The following is a 15,698-nucleotide window of genomic DNA, read 5'->3' on the forward strand; positions in this document are numbered from 1 at the left end:
TCCAGCTCAAAGAATCATATCCGGAAGAAGATGCATCACACTCAAGTTGTTCTTAGCCGAAGCTACACTTCTTTAATAGTCATAGATTTGAAATCTGGTTGAATCCATGTCGTTCTCGTTGATCTCTGTTGCCCCAATTGATATTCTTAATCCATATACCAATGTAATTCTCACAACCGAAAACACCACTATCCGTATTATTAAATAATTGATTGGAATTCTGATCAAACTCAAATAAAATAGCTTCCTTAGATAATTAGAAAAACTCTCTCTCATAACTGCTCCACCAGTCCCAAGTAGAACATTTCCAACCATCTGTCCGACATCACCTCATAACAATTCTACTACAGGTATGACATTATAGAAAAGTTCTAAATTCTGTATGTGTCAAATCCTCTAATGGACACATACCCCTAATGGACTATGATGCATCAAACAACACTAGAAATTGTTCCAAATCTGATCCAAAATCTGACCAGCAGGAAAGAAATTCAACATTTGAAAAGAAAAATCCTCAAGCTGGAATCTGGTCAGAGGCAACAATCCCCACAAAATTCACAGCATCCCTTGTTGACTCAACAGTTCTAAAGTATAAATATACCCTCAAGCATTACCAAAAAGTCTTATCCACTACTAAGCAAAATTTTGCAAAAACTCTTTTGCTCAAAACAACCTGGAGAGAAAGTCGAATAATAGGCCAAATGGAAAAGCTCAAAGTCAATTAATTAAACAAATAACACTTTGCGTACCGCAGAAACGAAAACCTAATTCTCAAGACAAGAAAATGAGATATCAAGAAGTTCATTATCTGATGTTACAAGAATCACCAAAAATCAGTCATGTCAAACAACGTTGAACTTGCAAGTACTAGAATATAGTCAACTCTTCTTATTTAACTTAAGGCCAATGCTGATAGAGGACGACTGTCCTTACCGAAAAGAGGATAAGATGGCCACAAATCCGCTCCTCGATCGACGCTTAACTTATCAAATTTCAGCGACAACAAGAATCCCTATGACTTTCCTGTGCTAACCAAAATTGTACCAAAAACTTTCCAAATCTTCTCACCAAGAAATAATCCAATAACATAACTCAATCATAATAGCTCAACAATTAGTACTTAAATATATGTTGAACCCTTGATAGAACATAAGCCCAATCAATTTATTCCAACTCGACTCCTACTTCCTGTTCAAGTCGTCTTACCCTTAAATAAGTAGTGACCGGATTTCACTCATACCAACAACTTCCTATACATTTCCAATTAAGGGTCACCAGGGTGACAAGGTTCGCTCAATTCCTCCAAATAAATCCATTACATATATTCGAATCAAGCAATAATCAATTCCCCAAGGTAGCTAACACAATTCACAAAATCTTTCCTGAACAATCCTTTATATAAATCATAGGACACCCGTCCAACATCTTGTAGCACACAAAGCGATATCCGGATCCAAACGTGGTCCCACCACAATAATGATCCAATTTCCTCAAAGTAATCATTACTGAAGTAGATCACTAAAAAAAAACATGCTACAATACCTTCCGCCCAAAATAACAAGAGTCCTAGTCAAACCTTGACTCGAAATATTTCCGGAGCTAACTGAAAACTTATTTCCTTAAAGTTATTCCACCAACCGCTAATATCATATCACAACCCATCCATCAGGCAAAACTTCCACCAAGAGCCTATCACAATTCAACCTTCAAGGCTCCATGATTCAAAACTCGAATCAAATTCCATATCACATAGTAATTCCATTCGAACTTCTATGGACACCCAACAAAGTCATTACCGCTATTCCCCAAACTTATGTGTAACTGTTTCACTCAAAAGCGGATAACCAAGGACACCCATTTGCATAATATCACATACGAAGAGTTGATTCCAACTCTCCCAATTATTTACCGACCAAAACAGTAACTCTATTATAAAACCTTAAGCATTCTACCAATTTCTAGAACTTCAAACACATAACTATAAAAACCCACTCATGTTCATCTCCCTACTCGATACCATCCAAGACTCAGGTAGACAAAACTATAAGTTGTGGTATCTAAAGTCAATTTCTTTTATTCCGAGCAAAACTATGCTCATACACCCTGGTTAGGTCAACGACCCAAATCGACAATTTTTAAAAAATTTCATTCTATTTAAAATTCTCATTTACTGTTATCTCTTCCCACTTACCAACATCAGTGACCATAGCCACTTGAAAACACAGCCTCTAGACATAACAACCCAGGACATCTCTATAAATGATTTCCAACAATGAGATTCACAAAGAATCTCCATCGAATTCCAGAAATATTCCTCATGCCGCTTACAAAGCCGATCGTATCAAGTAACACATTCTCCAAAACTCAATTCAAGGTTAGAACCATCATTATTACTAATTTCAATTCTCCAAAACCGGATTCTACAACAATTATAATACTCAGAGACAGCCCAAAACAATGGTCGTTCATCTCTACCAATAAAGTACAAAATAAAACTCCGGTCTCGCACCTTAACCATGCCCCAACAACTTGTCGGCATCGAGGAAGGGATAATCATAACATTTCCTCGAATCACATTTCATAGCACAACTCGAATCTGTAGAGTAGCCTTACTCTACCAATACCAGGGAAAGGTGCATATGTAAGAACACCAATACGCAGCGGAATCCCTAAGAGGTCGGCGTACAAGAGGCATAGCACCAGAAGAAAACCAACTAGCTTTGTACCTTACACACTTGATGAATACCACAGTACCGAAGAGTACACGATGGGGAACCGCTGCAGTCGGGCCATCACTCGAGAGGTACTAGGCAACACCAAGCATATAAGGTAACAGAATAGAAACGAGTCTACAGAACCTAACAACCTAATGCTCTGATACCAACTGACAGGACCCGCCCCAGATTTCACCCTGAAATCCGAAGTGGCCCTGCGGGGCCCACTTTAGAAGAGATTCTACCAAAAATTTGGCGGAACTTCCCCTAAAAGTAGGCTACCCAAAACCTGTAGGAAAACATTTACACTTCTAAATCATCCATCCTTAATCTTCTAGAGCCATCTGCTCCCCAAATCACAACTCCAATTTCACAAATATCAGTCTCAACCCAAAAACAATATTAATCCCATAGGTTATCAGAGCAATACTAATCCACTAGGTAACAAAGAAAACAGAAATAGAATGAGTACGCGGAAGCAATGCTGTTGGCTATGCCTCGACTCCATGTACGCCCGACCTCAACTAATTTCGCCTGCAAACTGGGCATTTGAAACCGAAGGGCCCAGGGGAAAAGTATTGAAAAACACGTTAGCGTGAGTGGACAAAAATAAACAAATTAAAACCAAATGTATTTCATACTTTCCCACATTTTTCGATATATATAAAATCCGGATGCATGCAACATTTATAAAACACTTAAGAAAATAATCCGAAAAACGTTGAACTCCAGAAAACCGACTAGCCCCGCTAGTCACAACAACAGAGTAAAAGATTGAAATTTCAATACTCGAAAATATAAGTCCAGCCCCGCTGGTTAAGGAAACTCAGACTAGTCCCCGCTAGTCAAAAATAGTATAAGTAGGGGAAGATGATAGCCATACGAATAAGCCACTCAGGCTTGGTTGGGTGATAGCCTCCCAGGCTAAAGAACTCCCATAACTCCCGTAATATACCCTTACGCCACTAAGTGTAGCGATAGGATACTGGGCTACAGAATTACTGTCACAGAGACAATAACCTGCGCCACAAAGGCGGAAGGGCTACGGTGATCCCATCACCGCGCCACAAAGGCGGAAAATCAATGCTAGCATGATAAAATCACCCCTCAGTATGGCACAGGGAAACATAACCGAAAATCCAGTAAATCCAAAATACATAAGGCTTCCCCCATCTCTCGTAAAAGAATTTCCAACGACGTGTCCCACACGCCAAGATAATCTCAAGTTCAAAATAAATAGGAGAGAAAATAATAATAAAACATAATCTCCATGAATCGAAACAAAACCAATTCCAAGTTCATCATCAAGGCACTCCCAATGCCAAAGCCGAAAGTCGATAAATAAACAAGAAATATAATTCCATCGAAATCTCATTTCGAAAATCTTTCAGAGATCTCAAATCGGTGAATGAAAAATAAATATGAAATTCCGGAAATCACCTCGGAAAAGAATTCATTGAAAATCACAATATCAGAATTTCAAATAATAATTATAATCAATTTCTGAAAATCAATTCATATTCTCAAAAACAACTCATAAATCCAAATCCGAGCATAATAAGTTCATATCCGAAACTCATGAAAAATCAATGTCAAATTATAATCCAAGACAAAATATCATGCTCGATAATTAAATAAACCAATAATTTCAAAATAAATGCATGCATCATTTACTTAAAAACAAAAGTCCACTCACAGTACTATTGGGCGACCACGCAAACGAGTTCCTTCATTTAACCGTAGCTCGCGGCATTGCCCTGTACACAATTATATTTCCGTAAACGACAATCCGATAAAATAATTACGAACCTAAACGAAACCCGAAAATCCCTATCTCCATTACTTCTCAAATTCAACCCAAATCTCTTCCACAACACCAATTCCTCAATTTATATATCCCACAACGAAAACGAGGGAAATCCGACGGCCGGATTTCCCACAATTCAATCACAAAACTTCAAACTTCGGAAATTCACAAATAATTCCAAACCCCTCCAAAATTCACCAAACTTTACATACAAGCTCTACAACAATTCTACAATTTAATGGGCTAAAAACTGAAATTAAAACACTGCCGTACACGCCTCCACGCACCACCAACAGTGGCAGCGCGTGGGCCCCACGCGCCACCGGCAACCACCTCCGATGGCCACCAAAATTTGGCAGCACCATCTACTCAACAAATCCAACCTCTTTCTCCACTACAACAAGTTCCAATTTTACCTGGAAGAGCTCCAATTTGGCCGGTGAAAAATTTCCAGAAATTCCAAGAACCCTAGAAATTGAAATTGTTAATTCGACCTCTACACTGCAAATTGAAATGAAAGACCTTAGGGGAAATGATCTATGTCAAAAACCGAACCTTCGATGCCAGTTAGGTGGCTGGAGACTGCCGGAATCGGAAAATATCGGCGTTGACTCAAAACTGCTACAGTGACCGTCCTCTTCTTCTCGTTGCTGCACCTTCCACAGTTCATATTAAGCTACGAAACGAACCCAGAAATGAAGAATAGGAAGAGAGCTTTCCAACGACATCTTATACGTCAAAATCCGTCGCCGGATGGAGGAGTTATGGCCGGAAGAAGGTGAAGAGGTCGGAGAGGAAGAGAGGGTCGGGGAGAGAGAAGGGAGAGGGCTCGGTAAGTTTCCGAAAATGGAAACTTACCACAGTAACTCGGCTATTTATAGAAACTTACTATATGAACAGTAAAATTAATATTTCGCTTATAACTTTCACATACGAACTCCGATATTTACGTACCACATATGCACGCGCTCGGTTTAACGTCCCCTACAACTTCCATGAAGAACATTTTCTCAAATTTTGACCCGAACAAAAAGTCGACTTTTAGGGCCACTAAAAGTACTAAACCGAAAGTAAAAGTGAAAGTAAAGGTCGTTTACCGTCCAAATGACTAGTAAACGGGTGAATTTGGGTTCGGGACGTTACAGTGAGGGCGTTGTGCAAGATGTGTGGCAGAGCGTGCAGGGGCGTTGTGATTGCAGATGTGAGGGGGTTGAGCGGAGGCAGGGCCTAACGAGGCTAGCAAAAGGCACAGGGGCTTAAGAGGCTAACAGCAGATTTTCAGTTTTGGTTTTTCTAGGGTTTTTGGCTATTGATTCAGGATTAGGGCTTCGTGCTGATAACGTGTGTAAGGAAAAAAAAAATTCGGGAGAATACTGAGATCTTTTTATTGATAATAGGGGTCTTCATATAAAAGATTACATGTACAATATCTTGGAGTACAAAGTATTCTAATCAAATACAGATTAGGATATCTAGAATATTTTACCCTATTACAATTAGAAGAATAAATCATGTTTGGGCCAGACACACACTTTTAATATTTTTAACACTCTCTCTGCTAGGATTTTCCGAAAAAACTCTCTTGCCTCCGTCCGGCGGCGGGTCAATGGACGCTATTGTCGGACGGGCCTTGTTGCTGGGTGATCGTGTCCCTTGTATTGGGGTGGCTTTGCTCTTGATCGTTGGGATCGATGGCTGGTGGTAGGGGAGATCGGAGTTGCTGAGGGGTGGTGGTTCAGTATTTGCAGGTGGAAGTTGTGGGTTGGTTGGGCGGCATGTCTGGGGATGAAGAGGGCGGAGGAGATGGGATTTGTGGCGGGTCAAATCCTGGATGGTCGGAAATGGTGGTGGATGGTCGTTCCATTCTGGGTTGGCGCTATGAGTCCCTGACTCAATCTGGGTTCGGTGGACTTCTGGATTGGGGTGTGGGCTGTGGATCTTTGGCAGTGGTGCGACCGGGTTGGTGGATCGTCGGAGGTGGTGCGAGACAACCGGTTTGGGGGAGCGCTGATGGTGGTGGCCCGTTGCAAGTGGTGGTACGTCAGGAATGAAGGGACAAAGGTGGGGGTTGTGCAAGAATTGGGCTGTGCCCTATTTGGTTGCTTTGATTTCTCTGCTACTTGGGTTGGAGGTGGGGTTTGGGCTCACTTTTTGGGACCTGCCTTGGTTGGTTTTTTATTTAATGTTGTTATTTTTAAAAGTTGTTTAGTTTGGTTGCGTTTTATGCGAGCAATAAGTCCCTACATTTATCGTGTAGGGCTAGTCGGGCTATATACATGTGTGTGCACTCAAAATGCCTTTTCTGCTCTAGGTAAGCGGTGAGTTCCTTGCTTCGTCAAATAGTCATTTCCGCCTAGTGGCTGGGTGAAACTAAGTGTCGTCGGATTTATCCTCCAGCGGCAACATAGTAGGAAACCTGTGCTTTTGGTAATTATGCGACGTTGTAATCGAGTTACATATCGAGTTATCTTTCTGTGATGTCACCGCTATGTCAAAGTAAATAGAGCAGCGAGTAGAACACTCTTTGCTAGTTAGTGCCTAGTTGAATACATTTTTTCAATAGAGACTTCTGATATCATTTCAGGACGTTCTCTAGATGTTTCTTGTAATCAGGGGTTTACGCTCATATCCTCCCCTTGTATTCGACAGTTTCATTAATCAAGGCTTGAGGACAGCCGCATGGCCGCACCCGCCCTTTATTCAAAAAAAAAAAAAAATTGTCCTTATAGATTATAGTGTATTAAAAAACAATAAAGAAGAAGAAAAAAAGTAGGAGAAAAAGTTTTGTGCCGCCCCATTTTCTTTCCTGTCCGTCTGTCTGTCAACAGTCAAATTCAAATACCGAACACAAAAAGCAAACAGCTTTCGCAGCTGTCCTAATAAGTGCTTGGCCTTCCAAAAAAAAAAAAAGAAAAGAAAAAAGCAGAAAAAGAAGAGCGGGGAGCGATCAGCGAACTGAGCATTCATTCCCATTTCCTTTTTCTTTCTTTTCTTCTCTTCTGAACTAAGAAATCGGAGGTTTCCAGATACAGAATTGTGTTCAACTGTTCACTTGCGAGGTGTGTTTGATTCTCTACTCTTTTTGGTTTTGATCGGAGGTTTCCAGTAGGTGGTTAACTGTTTAGATTTGAATTCATTCCATACTAGATAGAGCCTCTAAGTGTAGAGATGGGGGGATTAGTGTTGGAAATTGGAAGTCAAATCAGCAAGTTTGTGATGATATCAGTGAAAACATGTTATAAATCAGTTGGCAATCATCCATTTGTTGTGGGCATCCTGCTTTTCCTTATATTTCTGCACAGATCATTTCCTGTTTTGTTTTCTGTTTTGGTGTCAACATCCCCTGTTCTAGTCTGCACTGCTATTCTTCTTGGAACCCTTTTGAGTTTTGGCCAATCCAACATCCCCGAAATTGAACGCCAAGACCATATTGCTTCGCTTAGAACCAGGGTTCCAGGCGATGACACTGTTGTTCTTGAGAGGGGTGGCAGCTTTTCCACACAGAAATTCTCTGCGAGCAGGGATGTTGTCGACGCCGTGGCCCTTGAAGAAGCCGGCTCGACAGATTACACAGTCAATGATGAGGTTGGTGCGCCACTTATTAATCAGAATGTGCAGCAGACTCAGAGTGACAAGAGAGCGGTTGAGGATGCGGACAGAGACATAGAGTTGGAAAATCAGGGCTTGCCAAATGATGTGGAAGCAGTTGAGCAGCAGTATACTTTGCTTCAAAAGGTTCGAGATCAGATTCTCCAAGTGCACGATGATAATGCGTCTCCCCGAGGGGGAGAACACTTGGATTCCTTTCTGGGTGGCTATGGTCATGATGACAGTGGTGATGCTTCTGATTCCGGGTCGGATGGGGCCGAGAGCTCGTCGCCAGATGCTTCAATGGCTGACATCCTTCCAATTCTTGATGAGCTACACCCGCTTTTAGACTCAGAAGCTCCACAGCCTGCTCGTATGTTGCATGATGGATCTGATGCAGCTTCAGATACTAGTGTTGAGTCGGACCAGGGTGGACAAGTAGATGAGGATGATGGGGTTGATTACAATGGCGGAGATGAGGAAGAAGTACCGGCACACGGTGGCACGGATGATGAAAGCAAATCTGCAATTAAGTGGACAGATGATGACCAAAAGAATCTCATGGATTTGGGAAATTTGGAGCTTGAAAGGAACCAACGCTTGGAGAGTCTTATTGCAAGGAGAAGGGCAAGAAAAAGCTTCAAATTAACGGCTGAGAAGAATCTAATAGATTTTGATGGTGTTGATCTTCCCCTTAATGTTTCACCAATTTCAACAACAAGGCGCAACCCATTCGATTCTCCATTTGATGACTCCTATGGCAACATGCCCATCCCTGGTTCTGCTCCATCCATTATGTTGGCAAGGAGAAATCCTTTTGATCTTCCTTATGACTCCAATGAAGAAAAACCTGACCTCAAGGGAGACCATTTCGAGCAAGAGTTTATTGCATCGCATGCCAACGATGCATTCTTCCGTAGGCATGAAAGCTTCAGTTTGGGAGCTTCGAGCTTGGGGGGTGCCAAGCACGAGAGGCAAGAATTTAAGTGGAAACCTGTTTTCGTACCAGAAAGATTGGCTTCAGAAGGAACAGGTTACTCCTCATTTCAAAGACAATCAAGTGAAGTTAGTGAATCAAAGTTGAGTTCTGTTCCTGATAGCGACTCGGTGAGTTCTGTAGCAGATTTGGATGATAGGAAGTTCAGTGAGCAAGACTTTACTAAAGAAACGGAAGTTATCTCCAACATTTATCATGCATCTGGTCTTGTTGACCATGGAAGTCATTCCTATGAAGACGTATATTCCCTGGAAATGGAACAGGCTGACAAAAGGGATGTCCTACACAATGGGCTTGATATAGAATTGGGTAAAAGGGAAAATCTGGAACCAAGCTTGTCGGATAATGGAGGCTTACCTACTGTTGTTACTAATGAACTCCATCTGAATCCAGAATTAGTTGAAGAGGAGGACAGCAGCAGTAGGTCAAGCTTGTCATCATTGTCAGAAGCAGATGAAAAAATTTCAGATGTGAGGAAGGGTGAAAAAAGTTTGGACCCAAGTGGTGATCTCAACACGGAGTTTCTAATTTCACCGCAACATTCACTTGAGGAGTCAAATGTTCAATTCATGAGCACGACAGCTGATGAAAATCAATTTAAGGAGCCAGTCTACGACTCAACTCCCCTTGACGCAGAAAACCTCATTTCCTTGAACTCCATTTCTTCTGATATGCAAGCAGAGATATCTGAACTAGTTAGACCTCAAGCATCAGCGGAAATGTATGAGTCTTTTATGTACAAGGATAATGATGTGGATGGTGAGAACATAGAGAAGGCTATTTCAGGTGATGAAGAGATATGTGGTGCCACCTCAAAAGTGCATGAAGCAGATGCAATTGAGGGAGACTTGGGAAACTACAACCAACCCCAGCTAACATCTTCTCTTTCAGAGGTAGAAATCAATCTCCCAAGGAATTTGGAGGTGAATGCAGCTTCTTCAGAATCTAGTTACCACTTTCTTCTTTCCAATGAACAGACATCAGAACAGGAGAAAGACCTATCCTGGTTGGATAAATCCATGGTTGAACCATGTCTTGATGATCATTTGGAAGCTCTTGTTATTGAAGATACTGTCAAGGAAGAGGTGGACGACATAAAGGAGATTGATGCAGAGTTGTTATCAGAATTGGATACAGTTGGAGATTTCAGTGTGAAAGAAGTTGTTGGTGAGCCACTCCATTATGAGTTGATAACAGAGGAAGCTAATGCTGTGAGCACTGAATCTGGGTTGTCGACGGCGGATTCAAACCTGTTAGAGCCCATCCAGGAGCTACCTGTTCTTGAGCACACTCAGGAGGTAGTAGATGTTGATGGGACTTTCAAACAAATTCATGAGGGAGTCAATGTTGAGGAGGTCATGTGTCCTAGCGTGGTTGACAATGAGCTAGAGGTAGTGTCAAAAAGTACAGTGCAGGCCAGTTCACAGTTGCTAACAGTTGAAGCAACATCTTTGGAAGATATTATTACTTCTTCAAATCAAGCTCTAGACAGTTCTGTTAATGAGTTTCCACAACTATTGGATACAGAGGGGTCAGCAGAATTACATCTGGAATTACCTCCACAGGGTAATGAGGTATCAGCAGATGTCTTGCCTGATGCAGAGGAGGAGATCGCATCAGGCAATATAGGATCCAGTGTTCAAGAAACTATCACTACGCATATTCCTTTGAAGCAACTATCAGAAGGTAATGTTGCTGAGCTGCCAAATCTATCAAATTCAAAGGATGTATTGGCAGAAGTAGGAACTGAGGCTGTGGTGGAGATTGTATCAAGCAATGTTGTATATGGTGTTGAAGAAACTATCACTGATTCTCCTTTGAAGCAACTATCAGAAGGTAATGTTGCTGAGCTGCCAAATCCATCAAATTCAAAGGACGTATTGGCAGAAGTCGGAACTGAGGCTGTGGTGGAGATTGTATCAAGCAATGATGTATATGGTGTTGAAGAAACTACCACTGATTCTCCTTTGAAGCAACAATCAGAAGGTAATGTTGCTGAGCTGCCAAATCCATTGAATTCAAAGGATGTATTGGCAGAAGTAGGAACTGAGGCTGTGGTGGAGATTGGATCAAGCAATGTTGTTTATGGTGTTGAAGAAACTATCAGTGATTCTCCTTTGAAGCAAGTCTTGGAAGATGATGTCCGTGAGCTGCCAAAACCAGCAAATTCAAAGGATGGATGTGAAGAAGTAAGAACTATGGTGGGGAATTCTATAGACGAGATTGGATCGAACAATACAGGATCTGGTGTTCAAGAAACTATCCCTACTCATAGTGCGTTGAAGCAAGTCTCGGAAAGTATTGTGGCTGACTCCATAGAGATTGCATCAGGCAATAGAGAAGTTGTGCAAGAACCTATACCTACTCAAGTTTCAGAAAAGAGTGTTGGTGTTGGTGAGCTGCCAAAACCATCTGATTCAAATGATGGATTAGCAGAATAGAAACAAATCAACGAATGATGTGGGTCTTCCAATTGAGAATGTAAGACGCAAAATGAAGAATGCTGAACAGTTTGTGGCTTGGGTCTTTTTCATGTCTTCTTCAGCAACAGGCTGTGTGTATATTTTCCTTCCGGTGTGGTTATAATGATCTTTTTGGGAGTGGGTCGTAGTTCCATTTGCTTTATTTTCTTTTACTTTGCCGATTGATTGATTTCTTCAAGAATGAGTTTTTGGTTTGATTTCTTGAAGTGTGAAGTTTCTTTGTTCATACTACCTGTGTGTAAGTTTTAATTGGAAGAAGGTTGGCTTTAATCATCCCATGTTTTGAGAAGTTGAGAATATTGGATATATATATATATATATATATATATATATATATATATATATATATATTGGTACGAGGATATTGTAAACTTTTGCACATGTATAAAGTTCAGTTTCCAATTTTCTGTTTTTCTGATAGATTTCTACATAATTGAACGGTGGACCTATAGTGGAGGGTATAATCTTTATATAAACTTTGCACTGGTTCGTTTTGCTCTCCCTTCAAAAATGAGGTATTTCCTTCTTGTCAGATCTTGGCTCAGATATACTGTACTGGGGTGGAAGGTGTGTGTGGGGTACAGACGTTATTCTTTGCAAGAACAAGAAGTTCAAACTGTCTCTGCAGGGTTTAAAATCTATTATAGAACCACTAAACTAATGAATTTCTGTAGAAATTGGAAGAGAAAAGATCAGTAAAATTCTTGCTATACTTGTTAGCAGCATAGATTGGGATTGGTGAGGCATACACCATGCTTGCTTCACTTTCAGATTACATTTTTCTGGCGAAAAAAATGTGGTACTTTTGAAGAAGAGATTAATCAATTAATAAAATTTAAATTTTTTGAAAGGGATTGCCAAGATTACAAAAGTAAAAACGCCACCAGTGTACAAGCCCGAGACTACACATCAAAATGATTTTGGTTTCGAGTAATGCAAGGACAAAACAAACAGCATGAATGAAGGTCATCATTCAAATGATTCTAATCATTTCATTTAGCATTTAATGTAGAACATTGACATTGCAAACTAGATACAATAAGAGTTTTGCATTTTCTGGTAACAAAAGCAACAACTTTAACATCTAAAAATAGTAGGGGTTAACCGAAATTTAAAAATACAAAGAAAAAAAGAGTATTAGTGAAACAAGGACATGTCGATTTGTTAGACAAGTTAGCTGTATCTGCACTAAATTGTATCAAACCACATGATCTGACTGCTTTTGCTTCTTCTGTGACGGCCCAGAAGCAGCCCCAACCTGCAAGACATTTTCGGAAGAAAAGCTCAGGCGTGTCCCATGATCTATAAGTATTGGCTGTCAAATTCATTTGACTAAAAACTAAAAACTACTCATCTCTTAATGGTACATATTTAGGCTCTGTTTGTTTTGCATAAATTATTAACCGGAAAAAAAAGGGGGAGAGAGGAGTATTTACAGAAGTTACATACTTTTCTTTTATCTTTCAAATGATTGCTATAGCATAATTTCATATAAATCAGTAACTGTTGAGTTACATTACGACGAACAGAAACTTTTAAGTATGGTTGAAAGGCTTAATACTATGACATTTGTTTTGTTTGCTCCTCCTACTCTTCCACAATCTTCTATTTCCCCTGTGAATTACAGCAATCCTAAATCTTCTAGTTGCTATACGTATTTTGTTCACTAAAACTTCTACCATCTCAAGTCTTCCAAAATCCAAGGCAGCATCTACCATATGCATATGTCTACAGATGAGATGAAAACAGAAAAAGCAAATTACAATGAAGCTAGAAAAAGCATGCCTACCACGCTTGAGAGTTGTTCTCTGATGTAGGTCAATGACCTCAACATTGCTTCAAGAGTGTCCCTAGTCAGTTGGAACTTCACCTCGATTTCATCTACACTAGATTTGGTATAATCTTGCAGCTGCAAAAACAAAATAAATAAATAAATAATACAAAAGCATGTGTTTGAACAAAAACAATAGAACAATCTAATGACACCCTACTAACTACAGTCAATCAGAAACACAGCTATAGCAGCTTGCCAATTTAAAGAAGGGCTTTTACCAATAAAGACCATTTAAAAGCTTTCCGCTTTCTTTTCTTTACTGAAAAATTATCGCACCCTTTCTGCAGGTCGACAACTTTCAGATTTTCTATTTTTTTTAGCCTATTAGATTACTTCTACTCAAGAAGCTTATTTACTTCTCTGCATTTCCTTAATATGGAAAAAAAAAAAAAGTAAAATTAAAAATGCAAGAAAAAAACATGTCATTATTATGAGCAACCAAGGGTTGCAGGAACTAAACCCTTCTCATGCCATTTTGATTTCACACTTCCGCTGATGAATCTCCCCCATAACAAAGTTTAAAATCAGACGAGAACTGCGCCAAATCTTGAAGCTTCCATCCCCACGAGTGATATGGAGTTCATATTGTCAACAATCTGCCGTGCTTAATTGGCATTTCTGATTCATGGCAGTACTAGTACCACTAGTATAGACCACAAGGGAAGAAAAAGGGAACCTCATGGGTAATTTTCTTTTTGAATAAATACAGAGAAGGAGATATCCCTGAACTCCAAAGATGCATATGCTGAATTTCAAAGAAAAAAAGAAAAAAAAGATACATATGCCCATAAAACCTCCGAGATATCATTTTGAATAATTTTCTTTATAGATGTATCATGTATACACACACAGCTGAGCTATCGTGATTTTACTTTAAATGGACAGTTCCAAAAATGTTTAGAAAGAATCCGTCACTGAATTTGCTTACCTTGAGATTAATGACGGCCACTTTGTTAGCTGATCCGGAGTTACAGTTCTCCATGGTCCAAGTCATTGACTTTAGGCGAGGTAGAGTTCCCTAAAGATTGAAAGAAGTTATGCAAGAAGATGACAAATGTTAAAAGAGCATGAGATTGAAGCTAACTACAAGAAGTGAAAGGGAAGATGTAATATGTTGTGTAAAACGGTGCCATTGTTGTATCCTTTAAAGAAATTAAGATAGAAAGTTGTAATGTATGGAATGAGACTTGCCAAGTTGCAAGGAGACATGGGAGTGAACTCTGACGCAAACTCATGTCGGCTTAATTGAGCAACATGATCATTATGTAATGAGTGTGACATACCCAAAGAGGTTGTCTTAACCTGATAACATCCACTGGTTCTGGTTCTGGTTCTGGGCTGGTAATTAAATTAAACAATGAAAAACTGGTGAGTTGCCAAATGAAAAATATGAAACTGTGAGTGAGCAAGCAACCTGCTCTCTGGCTATTTCGTCCTTCCATTGAGACTCAAACTTTTGAAGGGACAACACCAGAATGCTCTGCAAATCGAGGGGCAAATCGGGTGGAAAGAGCTTCAGAAGGTCGTCGGCAGTCAAGTTTTCATGTACCCATTTTCTGATGAGCGAACGAAGGCATGCCAAAACCTGCGATTTCATTCAATTCATTCATTGATAGATAAACCCCATAACATAAAACATAAACTTGAGAGAGAAACATACAGGGTCGAGGTCGGAGAGTGATTGTAGATTGAGGAGAGACTGCAAGTGGGACTTGTCGCGGAGACCGGTTTTCCTTGTTTTCCAGAGAGTGGAAAGCAATTGGTGCACTGCTTCCTCCTCCGATTTTATGGCTGATAACTTATGCAATTGCAGGTAAAGCGTGTCTTCCACCACCTCCATTTTCTCACGCTGCAGCCTTCTTTTCTTTTCCTCCCCCTACATATACTAGAGCTCGGGGATCGAACTGTTCAAGGGGATCGAACTGTTCACACCTGTTTTGTTCATAAGGGATCGAAAAGACGATTTTGCCCTTGCGCTTGGCGTCTGCGTGTTTAGGCGACAGATAGAAAAGAGAAGCAGAGGGATTGATCTGAGTTTGGTTTGGATAATGCATAGTTCGTTGTTTTTGTGCGCTTGGGGAGAGTAAAGATCGGAGGTTTGGAAATGTCCCTTTGTTATTGTTTTTTTAATTTTTTGTGTGCTTTTGGTTTATATTGGATTTTTTTGTTTCCGTTAGTTTTGGAAATCTCAGTATTTGGTTGCGTTTCACAATTCTCAGTATTGTAATGTGCACTGCTTTTGTTGTTCGAAAGCGGTTCTCATTGGCTACTCTGT

The 15,698-nt window shown here is 40.2% G+C and overlaps 2 protein-coding genes and 1 long non-coding RNA gene across 3 annotated transcripts; 1 reads left to right on the plus strand and 2 right to left on the minus strand.

Annotated features, from left to right (window-relative positions):
* Nucleotides 1–3,091: 3,091 nt before the first annotated feature.
* LOC133723972 (uncharacterized) lies at nt 3,092–5,352 on the minus strand. The gene is made up of 4 exons (XR_009853389.1): nt 5,077–5,352; nt 4,938–4,989; nt 4,411–4,471; nt 3,092–3,255 (listed from the first exon to the last, which is right to left on the minus strand). It is a non-coding gene; the product is annotated as an uncharacterized LOC133723972 (long non-coding RNA).
* A 2,055-nt stretch (nt 5,353–7,407) lies between these two features.
* Nucleotides 7,408–11,862, plus strand: LOC133719921 (uncharacterized). The gene has a single exon (XM_062146115.1). The coding sequence runs from the start codon at nt 7,690–7,692 to the stop codon at nt 11,545–11,547; it is 3,858 nt and encodes a 1,285-aa protein (XP_062002099.1). The 5' UTR covers nt 7,408–7,689; the 3' UTR covers nt 11,548–11,862.
* Nucleotides 11,863–12,549: 687 nt separating this feature from the next.
* Nucleotides 12,550–15,484, minus strand: LOC133721392 (uncharacterized). The gene is made up of 6 exons (XM_062147993.1): nt 15,084–15,484; nt 14,838–15,008; nt 14,615–14,761; nt 14,352–14,441; nt 13,379–13,498; nt 12,550–12,847 (listed from the first exon to the last, which is right to left on the minus strand). Exons 1-6 carry the CDS (start codon nt 15,261–15,263, stop codon nt 12,788–12,790), a joined length of 768 nt encoding a protein of 255 aa, XP_062003977.1. The 5' UTR covers nt 15,264–15,484; the 3' UTR covers nt 12,550–12,787.
* Between the last annotated feature and the right edge of the window lie 214 nt (nt 15,485–15,698).

This window comes from Rosa rugosa, chromosome 7 (assembly GCF_958449725.1).
Source record: "Rosa rugosa chromosome 7, drRosRugo1.1, whole genome shotgun sequence".
NCBI classification, from domain to species: Eukaryota; Viridiplantae; Streptophyta; class Magnoliopsida; order Rosales; family Rosaceae; genus Rosa; species Rosa rugosa.